General features: G+C 39.0%; 2 protein-coding genes across 2 annotated transcripts; both read left to right on the forward strand.

Moving 5' to 3' along the window:
* The first annotated feature begins 1807 nt into the window (after nt 1–1807).
* On the forward strand, nt 1808–4539 carry LOC133393321 (uncharacterized). The gene is made up of 2 exons (XM_061657809.1): nt 1808–3016; nt 3096–4539. Exons 1-2 carry the CDS (start codon nt 2062–2064, stop codon nt 3098–3100), a joined length of 960 nt encoding a protein of 319 aa, XP_061513793.1. The 5' UTR covers nt 1808–2061; the 3' UTR covers nt 3101–4539.
* A 748-nt stretch (nt 4540–5287) lies between these two features.
* LOC133392937 (uncharacterized) lies at nt 5288–6836 on the forward strand. Its single transcript, XM_061655571.1, has 2 exons — nt 5288–6508; nt 6588–6836. Exons 1-2 carry the CDS (start codon nt 5500–5502, stop codon nt 6590–6592), a joined length of 1014 nt encoding a protein of 337 aa, XP_061511555.1. The 5' UTR covers nt 5288–5499; the 3' UTR covers nt 6593–6836.
* Nucleotides 6837–12872: the final 6036 nt, after the last annotated feature.

Raw genomic sequence — 12872 nt, forward strand, 5'->3', positions numbered from 1 at the left:
ATGTTAAAAACTATTTCAAAAGGTTTAAAACAGTTATATTCAGTCAGAATCATATCAAATAATTCATAAAGTGACTAAAACCGCCTCCTACTTGCAAAATTACACGAAAATTAGTGTTATTTTAGCTGGAAATCACGAGATTCGACTTACGCGGAAATTCGAGATACGCGGTATTTTGCGGCCGTTTTCGGTCCCCATTAACCGTGTATCTCGGAGACCGCCTGTATTTAGAAGGTTGATTTTTATCGCTTTTGCTGGGCGACATTGTGGGGGACATCTGTCACTCTCTGCATACAAATTTCAATACCCCGCACCAGCCCTCCCCGATTTTTATACCGGAGCCCCCGGAAGAGAAATGTCAAGTCGAGAAATGTCATTTTGCTCTGAACAACTTCACCTTGTCATTGATAACACCTTGGTTCTAGCCAAGGTGGATTAATTATATCAGGTGGTGGATTAGGGCCTTTGGGGGGTCGCCATAGTTGAGGGACTTTACGTCATTTTAAAACCGTTAACCATTGGTTTCCGCACACAAAGCTTAGCAAATAGAACAGATTTCTTTGTTACTACGTGCAATTTTGTGTTTGTATTGATTTTATCGAAAAAATGAGATATATTAACAAAAGATTTGATGATTTTTTTATGCATGAAATGTAAAATCATGTGAGTGAGAGTTCTAATCTCACGTAAATTGTCCATGCGGCTCGTAAATAATGAGGAATTAATGTGAAAATTGAAAATAAAATAATGCTTTCTTAATTTTTATCATCAAAAATGTCGAAAACACAATGATTTATAGAATAAATTCTCGGAATAACACAAAATAACACACTTTAATCCATGTTTTAATGTTAAATAAGAACTCGCGAAGTCCAAAATAATTATCCAAAATATTTTTATTAATATTTAATCCAAAAAATGGGGTAGATAAATTATATGAACAAATTTAATAAATGTAAACAAAGTTTGAATCCTGGGGATCTTACGTCAAGTGACGAATTGTCAAAATGCACTAGAGTCCACCACCTGATATTTTTAATCCACCTTGGTTCTAGCGTTCAATCACGAATGACATCTTTATTTGACAGTATTGCCTGAGATACTTAAACCTAGGTGTGATCGCACAAACAAGATATACATAAGAAATAGGTGTATGTGTGAGGTATAAACAAATTCGAATTCTAGATTTCTTTAGCTCGGCCATCCTGACGAAAAATTGACCTCAATTTTTCCTGCATATGCATAGCCCTACCCTTAATCTTAAGTGTAGCTTTATGAACATATTCCGATCAAGCTCCCTCAAGAGGCACTATCCATCTGCTCAACTTGTCCGACTACAACACTCCATCATATGGTATTTGCGTCATTTGTATTCCATCGATATCACGTATAACATAATTGTCATTAGGTAAACGTTTGTGGATAACGTATGAACCTTTATATCTGGCAATGAGTTTTTTGTTTGAATTTGGTGTGTTACAGTGGAGCGCCGTTTATCCGGGTACCTTTTATTCGGCTTTCCGTTCATCCGTGCTATTGAGGAATGACAGTTTAATACAAAGGTGACATTGCGTTATGAGGAGGATATTTGAAAAAGCGGTTATAAGAGCACATTGTCATAACATAAAACACTATAATTCATGGCAAATTTTAAATATTCTCATTGGAAAAACATGAAGTTAATAAAAACATGGTTATTTTTATCAGAAAATAAGAAAAATTTCCAAAATCTTATCATGAATTGGAGATAAAATATATCATTTGACTCTGTAATAAGCAAGGTTGCTGGCAACACTCACATATGACAGTTCTGGCTGCTTGGGGAATGATCCAGCAGACGTGCTTGGGGACTAGAGAGCAACAGACGTATACGTAATAAAGCGTACATAATAAAACTTATTACATGGTGTCAGAAGTGTAAGAACTCTCGGAACCTAAAAGAAAACGGGAAAGTATCGTCCAATATCCGGTAAATCGTGGATTTATTTTCGTTTGCCAGCAGAACAAACGCATATTAAAGTCGCATATTGCGTGTACCAAGAGAAGAAAAGAAGCAGCAAGATGGCGGCAAATTCAGCAGACCGCTTACCAAGAGCGCAGGATTTCTCAGATTTGGCAAAAGAATGGCCAAAATGGAAGCAGCAGTTTCACATCTTTATGATTGCGAATAACAAAATCAACGAGGACGAGCGGAACAAGATCGCGATCTTTTTATGGCTAGTTGGTGATCATGGAGTTGAAATATACAACACATTATTTCCCAGCAACGGAGACATGAAGGCAATGTTGGGTGAAATTGTCGAAAACAAAACAAAAAAAGATGATAAGGGAGATGCTGCTAAAAAAGAAGAAATAGGCAGAACATTGGATGACGTCATTACTGCTTTTGATTCTTACTGTCTTCCAAGAAAAAATTTGGCCATCGAAGCGTTCAAATTCAACCTCATAGAGCAGAAAGAAAATCAACCCTTTGCAGAGTTTGAAACGGCACTACGAAAACAAATGGCATTTTGCGAATTTGAGTGTGCAAATTGTCACGCATCCTATGCTGACCGAATGCTTCGTGATCGTATTATAGTCGGCATCCAGAATAAAACGTTGCAGCTAAAATTGTTGGATGCAAAAGACGAGCCGCTTAAAAACGTCGTAGAAATGTGTAAAACGTATGAGGCTCCATCAAAACACAAGCAGCTAATTCAGACCAACGATGTACATCACCTCAATAGTGTAGAAAAAGATGCTGGAAATTGGAAAATAGACACAATTCAGCGTAGTGAACTTCATAAGGCAAGCTGCTATAACTGTGGACAACCTTTTAACGGGAGTCATCGTCGTTATTGTCCTGCAAAGAATGTGACCTGTAACAATTGCGGAAAGCGGGGACATTTCATGAAATTCTGCAAAGCTCCGAAGATCAACAGCAACAGTGACATCTCACGGGAACCGGTACGAACAACGCATGAAGTGAAGCAAAGGAACGACAAAGATGTAAACATGATCGCGTGGGCTGATTCAGGTAACATTGTTAGAGATGTTTATTGTGAGGGTATGGAGAATAGGGATTCTTATGAATTTCAAAATAATTATTATTGTAGAGTAAACTGTAACGTAGCAACAGTGGGTTCCAATTACAAATGGACTAAACGATACCTAATTCAGGACTGGCCAGTGGAATTTAAGCTTGATACCGGTGCAGATGTCAATTGCATTCCTGTTAGCGTGTTTACCCGTATGAACTTACCGTTGTCCAAAGAGCGTACATTTAATGTTGTGGATTATAATAATAATCGTATACAAATACACGGTCAGATTCGTCTTACTTGTGTTGACGAAGAAACCAAAAACGCATTATCAGCTAATTTCTTTGTTGTAGATGACAATCTTCAATCAATATTGGGATTACAAACATGTATAGCATTTGGATTGCTGAAACGCTTGAATAGTATAGAATCATCTCAGTCTTTTCCATCAGACAGGAAAACGTTCATTGATTCAAATGCAGATCTTTTTGAAGGCCTGGGAAACCTTCCAGGGGAATGCACTATAGCGCTTAAAGAAAACTCCACTCCCTCCTTGCACTACAAAAAGCGCATACCAATTAGCCTGCACTCTCGTTTAAAAGATGAGCTTAAACATATGGAATCTTTAGGGATTGTAAGTTCGGTTGCATACCCTACAGATTGGGTAAACAATATGCAAATTGTCGAAAAACCTAATGGTGCTTTACGTATTTGTCTAGATCCGAAACCATTGAATGAATGTATCAAAAGGGAACATTTTCTTATCCCAAAGTCAGAAGATCTTCTAAGTCGTATGACAGGAAAAAAAATATTTACCGTATTAGATCTTAAAAATGGGATTTGGCAGTTGAAGCTAGATAGAAAAAGTTCGGATCTAACCACGTTTATGACACCGTATGGTAGATTCCGTTGAAATCGTGTGCCGTTTGGAATAAGTAATGCACCAGAAATGTTCCAACAAAGTATGGTAAAAATATTTGGGGATATTCCTGGAGTTGAAGTATATTTTGATGATCTGGCCATTACTGGAAAGGATTTTGAGGAACATGACAAAACTCTATCAATTGTTCTTGAAAGAGCTAGACAAAATATCATAAAATTTAACTCTAGCAAAACCCAATACAGAACTGATGAGATCAAGTTCATGGGTCACATATTATCTGATGGTAAAATAAGACCAGATCAATCTTACATAAATGCAATTGTTGATATGCCCAGACCAAAAAATAAGTCAGAGGTGCTTCGTCTTCTGGGATTGCTAAAATATCTAGGTAAATTTATCCCAAATCTATCCAAACGAACCGCCTTACTGCGACAACTGTCTCGCAATGATGTTGAATGGTGCACAAAACAAACACAAAACACAAAATTGCACGTAGTAACAAAGAAATCTGTTCTATTTGCTAAGCTTTGTGTGCGGAAACCAATGGTAAACGGTTTTAAAATGACGTAAAGTCCCTCAACTATGGCGACCCCCCAAAGGCCCTAATCCACCACCTGATATAATTAATCCACCTTGGGTTCTAGCGTTCAATCACGAATGACATCTTTATTTGACAGTATTGGCTGAGATACTTAAACCTAGGTATGATCGCACAAACAAGATATACATAAGAAATAGGTGTATGTGTGAGGTATAAACAAATTCGAATTCTAGATTTCTTTAGCTCGGCCATCCTGACGAAAAATTGACCTAAATTTTTCCTGCATATGCATAGCCCTACCCTTAATCTTAAGTGTAGCTTTATGAACATATTCCGATCAAGCTCCCTCAAGAGGCACTATCCATCTGCTCAACTTGTCCGACTACAACACTCCATCATATGGTATTTGCGTCATTTGTATTCCATCGATATCACGTATAACATAATTGTCATTAGGTAAACGTTTGTGGATAACGTATGAACCTTTATATCTGGCAATGAGTTTTTTGTTTGAATTTGGTGTGTTACAGTGGAGCGCCGTTTATCCGGGTACCTTTTATTCGGCTTTCCGTTCATCCGTGCTATTGAGGAATGACAGTTTAATACAAAGGTGACATTGCGTTATGAGGAGGATATTTGAAAAAGCGGTTATAAGAGCACATTGTCATAACATAAAACACTATAATTCATGGCAAATTTTAAATATTCTCATTGGAAAAACATGAAGTTAATAAAAACATGGTTATTTTTATCAGAAAATAAGAAAAATTTCCAAAATCTTATCATGAATTGGAGATAAAATATATCATTTGACTCTGTAATAAGCAAGGTTGCTGGCAACACTCACATATGACAGTTCTGGCTGCTTGGGGAATGATCCAGCAGACGTGCTTGGGGACTAGAGAGCAACAGACGTATACGTAATAAAGCGTACATAATAAAACTTATTACATGGTGTCAGAAGTGTAAGAACTCTCGGAACCTAAAAGCAAACGGGAAAGTATCGTCCAATATCCGGTAAATCGTGGATTTATTTTCGTTTGCCAGCAGAACAAATGCATATTAAAGTCGCATATTGCGTGTACCAAGAGAAGAAAAGAAGCAGCAAGATGGCGGCAAATTCAGCAGACCGCTTACCAAGAGCGCAGGATTTCTCAGATTTGGCAAAAGAATGGCCAAAATGGAAGCAGCAGTTTCACATCTTTATGATTGCGAATAACAAAATCAACGAGGACGAGCGGAACAAGATCGCGATCTTTTTATGGCTAGTTGGTGATCATGGAGTTGAAATATACAACACATTATTTCCCAGCAACGGAGACATGAAGGCAATGTTGGGTGAAATTGTCGAAAACAAAACAAAAAAAGATGATAAGGGAGATGCTGCTAAAAAAGAAGAAATAGGCAGAACATTGGATGACGTCATTACTGCTTTTGATTCTTACTGTCTTCCAAGAAAAAATTTGGCCATCGAAGCGTTCAAATTCAACCTCATAGAGCAGAAAGAAAATCAACCCTTTGCAGAGTTTGAAACGGCACTACGAAAACAAATGGCATTTTGCGAATTTGAGTGTGCAAATTGTCACGCATCCTATGCTGACCGAATGCTTCGTGATCGTATTATAGTCGGCATCCAGAATAAAACGTTGCAGCTAAAATTGTTGGATGCAAAAGACGAGCCGCTTAAAAACGTCGTAGAAATGTGTAAAACGTATGAGGCTGCATCAAAACACAAGCAGCTAATTCAGACCAACGATGTACATCACCTCAATAGTGTAGAAAAAGATGCTGGAAATTGGAAAATAGACACAATTCAGCGTAGTGAACTTCATAAGGCAAGCTGCTATAACTGTGGACAACCTTTTAACGGGAGTCATCGTCGTTATTGTCCTGCAAAGAATGTGACCTGTAACAATTGCGGAAAGCGGGGACATTTCATGAAATTCTGCAAAGCTCCGAAGATCAACAGCAACAGTGACATCTCACGGGAACCGGTACGAACAACGCATGAAGTGAAGCAAAGGAACGACAAAGATGTAAACATGATCGCGTGGGCTGATTCAGGTAACATTGTTAGAGATGTTTATTGTGAGGGTATGGAAAATAGGGATTCTTATGAATTTCAAAATAATTATTATTGTAGAGTAAACTGTAACGTAGCAACAGTGGGTTCCAATTACAAATGGACTAAACGATACCTAATTCAGGACTGGCCAGTGGAATTTAAGCTTGATACCGGTGCAGATGTCAATTGCATTCCTGTTAGCGTGTTTACCCGTATGAACTTACCGTTGTCCAAAGAGCGTACATTTAATGTTGTGGATTATAATAATAATCGTATACAAATACACGGTCAGATTCGTCTTACTTGTGTTGACGAAGAAACCAAAAACGCATTATCAGCTAATTTCTTTGTTGTAGATGACAATCTTCAATCAATATTGGGATTACAAACATGTATAGCATTTGGATTGCTGAAACGCTTGAATAGTATAGAATCATCTCAGTCTTTTCCATCAGACAGGAAAACGTTCATTGATTCAAATGCAGATCTTTTTGAAGGCCTGGGAAACCTTCCAGGGGAATGCACTATAGCGCTTAAAGAAAACTCCACTCCCTCCTTGCACTACAAAAAGCGCATACCAATTAGCCTGCACTCTCGTTTAAAAGATGAGCTTAAACATATGGAATCTTTAGGGATTGTAAGTTCGGTTGCATACCCTACAGATTGGGTAAACAATATGCAAATTGTCGAAAAACCTAATGGTGCTTTACGTATTTGTCTAGATCCGAAACCATTGAATGAATGTATCAAAAGGGAACATTTTCTTATCCCAAAGTCAGAAGATCTTCTAAGTCGTATGACAGGAAAAAAAATATTTACCGTATTAGATCTTAAAAATGGGATTTGGCAGTTGAAGCTAGATAGAAAAAGTTCGGATCTAACCACGTTTATGACACCGTATGGTAGATTCCGTTGAAATCGTGTGCCGTTTGGAATAAGTAATGCACCAGAAATGTTCCAACAAAGTATGGTAAAAATATTTGGGGATATTCCTGGAGTTGAAGTATATTTTGATGATCTGGCCATTACTGGAAAGGATTTTGAGGAACATGACAAAACTCTATCAATTGTTCTTGAAAGAGCTAGACAAAATATCATAAAATTTAACTCTAGCAAAACCCAATACAGAACTGATGAGATCAAGTTCATGGGTCACATATTATCTGATGGTAAAATAAGACCAGATCAATCTTACATAAATGCAATTGTTGATATGCCCAGACCAAAAAATAAGTCAGAGGTGCTTCGTCTTCTGGGATTGCTAAAATATCTAGGTAAATTTATCCCAAATCTATCCAAACGAACCGCCTTACTGCGACAACTGTCTCGCAATGATGTTGAATCATTGTGTCTCTTAGATCGGCTATCAAGAGCGATTTGCTTCCTGAGATCCTCGCTCTCGTTGATAAGCGAGCGCTAACACCCATATTAGCTAAGCCGTCTGTTAGCAACGCATCGCGATCGCACACATCCACTAATGTATCGTCGCTCAATGCCACAAATACATCCAGAACGACTAAAACAGCTTCCGCTCGCCGTACATTTACTAACTCAACGGAGCTCACTGATGATATCCAAGCTGCGAACGATACCAACACTGTGGATGATTCTGACAACTGTAACCACTACAATCATCGTACTAAGCCGACTAGTGATGTTAGTGCTGGAAACTATCGAACAAATACACAAGCATCTTCTGATCCTGTTTTGAACCAAAACACCACCAACACGGGCATAGCCGAGAAAGTATGGTTATACTTCACGAACATCAAATCGCATGTCTCGGCTGATGATATGCGTGTGTGGCTTAAAGCTGTGCTACCAACGGACGATATTAATGTTTACCGTCTCACGAAAAAGGGTGTGAACCTGGACTCGATGTCCTTCATATCGTTCAAAGTGAGTGTTCCTAAATCTCTTAAGGAGCTTGCGCTGCAGTCTACTATTTGGCCAGTTTCACTTACTGTTCGGGAGTTTGTTGCTCGTGGCCTACCAAAGCAACGTGTACATGAAAGGGCTCGATTTGACCCTTCTGAGATTATTTCGCATCGTACAAATAGTGAAAATTGCTCTTCTGCTGTGCCAAAAACTACCGCTCATCCGGATCATTTTTTGGAACATCGATCGCCACCCCCACAGCGCGTGATTCTATCACCATCCCAGATGACCGAGATCCTAGAGGCTATTCAACTGGAGTTTCCTCCCACACCGCCTCAGTTATCACCGGGGGTGGGGCTTCAATCACAATCCAATCTCAGCAACACGAACCGCTCACCACAGATCAGCCCGTTTGCCAAACGGATAGCTCACAATTAATAGACCCATTTGTGATATATTACCAAAATGTTCGAGGCCTTCGCACCAAATACAATGAATTGCGCCTTTCTGCGAATGAATCAGGGTTTGAAATGCTTGCCCTTACTGAAACCTGGTTAAATGAATCGATTCCATCCAACATGGTCCTTGATAGTGATGCCTACAACATATACCGCTGTGATCGAAGCAGGTTAAACAACGAACGTTCGCGTGGGGGTGGTGTGCTACTTGCATGTTCCGTTCGATATCCTTCTGTGGCACTTAACATTAATCAACCCACGCTTGAAGCTTTATGTATACGTGTTTCTTTTTCTAAGTTTCGTCTTTATGTGGGGATTGTTTATGTGCCACCGTATTTGAGCAGCGACCGCAACTATTTGGAATCCTTTTCTGCTTTCATCAGTGATGCATACATGCAAATGAAACCGAATGATCATCTTATCCTTTTGGGTGACTTCAATCAACCTGCTTTAGAGTGGTCGCTTTCTACCGCAGTAAGGCCAGATTCATCTTCAGCTATAAGACATTATGTGCCACATATTTCTTCGAATACATCCAGTTCCTGCTTTTTGGATATGTTAAACCTGCATGAACTCTATCAGCTGAACGGGGTGCATAACCATTCAAATCATTATCTGGACCTGGTGCTCTCTAACTCTGCTGTTGCTGCTTGTTCTTCTGTGTATCCTGCTTCGTCACTGCTCCTGCCCCAGGATGTCCATCATCCTGCTCTAGAAATTGCGTTACCGTCTTCTTTATTTAGGGATAGTAGGGTTATGAATGTATTACCTTCTGCTCCTAATTCATTGAGAGTTCGTTATAATTTTCGGCTCACAGACTATCGTAAACTTAATTCAATTCTATCTCGTTCCGACTGGTCTTTTTTTTATCAATGTACATCGGTCGACGAGGCTGTCCAATCGTTTAATGCTTTGTTAACCTCTGCACTCCTTTCATGTACACCTATTTTTCGTTCCCCTCCTAATCCTCCCTGGTCCAATCGTACTCTTCGCAACCTGAAAAAGGATAGAATGAAATATCTTAGGAGGTATCGTCTGAACCGATCTGCTTTCAACTTTCGTTTATTTAAGTACGCTGCCTCTGCGCATCGACTATACAACAGGGCTTGTTTTGAGGCCTATTCGAGTAGACTGCAATCGCGTTTCCGTTCTGATCCAGCATCCTTCTGGCAATTTGTTAGGATTCGAAGAGGGTGCAATACGTTACCTAATGAAATGGTACTTGATTCTCGAACTGCCTCTACGCCTGTTGAGATCTGTGAGCTATTCTCTGCACATTTTTCCCAAATGTTTGAGCCACCGGTTAGTGACCCTAACCTTATTGAGGGTGGGCTACTCTACACGCCAGAGAACTTAATTAATCTCTCCGATATTTCGGTTAGCTCTGAAACAGTTGTACAGGTGTTATTTGGGTTGAAACGTTCTTTTACTCCTGGTCCAGATGGCATTACTGCCTCTGTTTTAATAAACTGTAACGACGTGCTTGCTCCACACCTTGCTAAAATTTTCAACCTTTCACTTTCTCTTGGGGTTTTTCCTGCTCTTTGGAAATCCTGTTGGCTTTTTCCGGTACACAAAAAGGGATGCCGTAGCATTGTCTCTAATTATCGTGGGATAACCCAAACTTGCGCCACAGCCAAAACTTTTGAGCTATGTATCCTTCCAACCATACTTCATAGTTGTAGTTCCGCTATTAGCCCTAAACAGCATGGGTTTATGCCTGGTAGGTCTACTTCAACTAATCTCATGTCTTTTATTTCCAATATTTTTAGATCTTTTGAAGCCGGTACCCAACTTGATGCAATATACACCGACTTTCATGCTGCTTTTGATAGTTTACCTCACTCTTTATTATTAGCTAAATTGTCTAAACTTGGTTTTGGTGATGGCATTATTAGCTGGCTGTCCTCATATTTAAGTAATCGATCATGCAGGGTTAAAACCGGGTCGTACTTATCTGAGGAGTTTTTTTGTACGTCAGGTGTCCCTCAGCGTTGTGTGCTAAGTCCACTTCTGTTTTCTTTGTTCATCAATGATGTTTGTAATGTTTTACCTCCTGATGGTCATCTCCTTTATGCGGATGATATCAAAATCTTTTTACCTGTGTCTTCTTCTTCTGATTGTCTGAGACTTCAGCATTACCTCAATGCATTTGCTCATTGGTGTTCATCCAATTTACTTCGCCTGTGTCCCGAAAAATGTTCTGTTATTTCTTTCTCTCACTCTCTTTCTCCTATTTTATTTAACTATACTCTCTCTAGCGCTTCCCTCTCTCGTGTTATGTCCATCCGTGACCTTGGTATTATACTTGACTGTCGTCTTAACTTTAAACTGCAGCTTGATGAGGTGCTACTAAAAGCAAATCGAACCCTTGGGTTTATCTTATGTTTTACCTCTATTTTTAGAGATCAAAGCATCCTAAGAATCCTTTATTGTGCTTTGGTAAGGCCTATTCTTGAATATGCAAGTATCATCTGGAATCCTCCCACTATTGATGGCTGTTCGAGAATTGAAAGCATTCAGCGCCTCTTTACCAGGATTGCCTTTCGTCGTTTGTTCGGTGCTGCCTCACTACCTCCCTATGAAACGCGATTGCAGTTATTCAATCTTCACTCCTTAAGCTTCCGCCGCCAAGTGTTTCAGGCTTGTTTTATTGGTGGCTTATTACTTTCTGCTACTGATGCTCCTGATTTACTCTCGTCCATCTCGCTGTATGTTCCCTCTCGTTCTCTTCGTCCACGTGATCCTCTGTCAATTGAAACACGTCATACTCTTTATACTTTCAATGACCCTCTTCTGTCCTGTTTCAGGTTGTTTAACCACTTTTACTATCTCTTTGATTTCGACTCCTCTCTTAACTCTTTCCGTAACCGTATTTTTTCTTCTAATTCCCTTTAATTATTCTCCTTCGTTTTCTATTACTCTCTTTTTTTTGTTTTTGTTAAGTTTATGATAGTCTCTACGCTCTACTCTTGTTTTTTTTTTCTTTTCTTTTTTGCTAGGTCAAGACTAGGTTAGTTAGGCTTAGTTTTTCATGAATTATTTTGTTTATTTGTTAGTATTAAATTAGTTTTAAGTCTATTATATTTAGCCTTGATGGCGGATATTGTATGAAATAAATGAAATGAAATGAAATGAAATGAAATGAATGGTCTTGGACCGAGCAACACGAACGTGAGGTTGACGATATATTAGAGACGATTACCAATCAACCTGTGCTAGCAATGTTTGATATTGACAAGCCTGTAATAGTTCAAACAGACAGTTCTAAAGATGGCTTAGGGAGTGTTTTAATGCAGAATGGAAAGGCCATAGCATATGCATCTCGCACACTATCCAAAAGTGAACAAAAGTGGGCACAAATAGAAAAAGAACTCTTGGCTATTGTTTTTGCTTGTGAACGATTTCATCACTTTTTATATGGTCACGAATTCACTGTTCAATCGGACCACAAGCCACTAGAAGCTCTGGTTAAACGTGATATTGATGATGTTACTCCTCGTTTGCAACGAATGTTCCTCCATCTATTGAAGTATCCAGGAATGATCATAAAATACACACCTGGTAAGGAATTACTTATAGCTGACTGTCTCTCACGAGCAGCACTGCCAGACAATAAAGACTTTAGCAACGAGCTATCGGGGATAATTCATGCAATATCCAATAAAGCATGCTTATCGACTGATAATTATAATTACTATGTAGGTAAACTCAATGATGATGAAAGATACAAACAAATTGTCAATTATGTCAAACAGGGCTGGCCGTCATATCATCAACTAGATTCATTAGGACAATTGTTTTATAAGCATCGACACTTGCTTCATTTTGAAAATGGATTGTTGTTCAAAGAGCATCGATTGGTTGTTCCTACTCTCATGCAACCAACTATTTCCAAATGGTTGCATGCTCCTCATCTAGGCATAGAAAAAACTCTCGCAAGAGCCAGGTCCCAGTTTTTTTGGCCCGGTATGTCGAATGACATCACTGAACTTGTTAAAGCATGCCAGGTTTGCGAAAAGTTTAC

The sequence above is a fragment of the Anopheles gambiae genome, chromosome 3 (assembly GCF_943734735.2).
Source record: "Anopheles gambiae chromosome 3, idAnoGambNW_F1_1, whole genome shotgun sequence".
Lineage (NCBI taxonomy): Eukaryota > Metazoa > Arthropoda > Insecta > Diptera > Culicidae > Anopheles > Anopheles gambiae.

What these genes read in the sequence shown, in the direction of transcription:
- LOC133393321 (XM_061657809.1), top strand. Translation starts at nt 2,062, where the DNA reads ATGGCGGCAAATTCAGCAGACCGCTTACCAAGAGCGCAGGATTTCTCA.
- LOC133392937 (XM_061655571.1), top strand. Translation starts at nt 5,500, where the DNA reads ATGCATATTAAAGTCGCATATTGCGTGTACCAAGAGAAGAAAAGAAGC.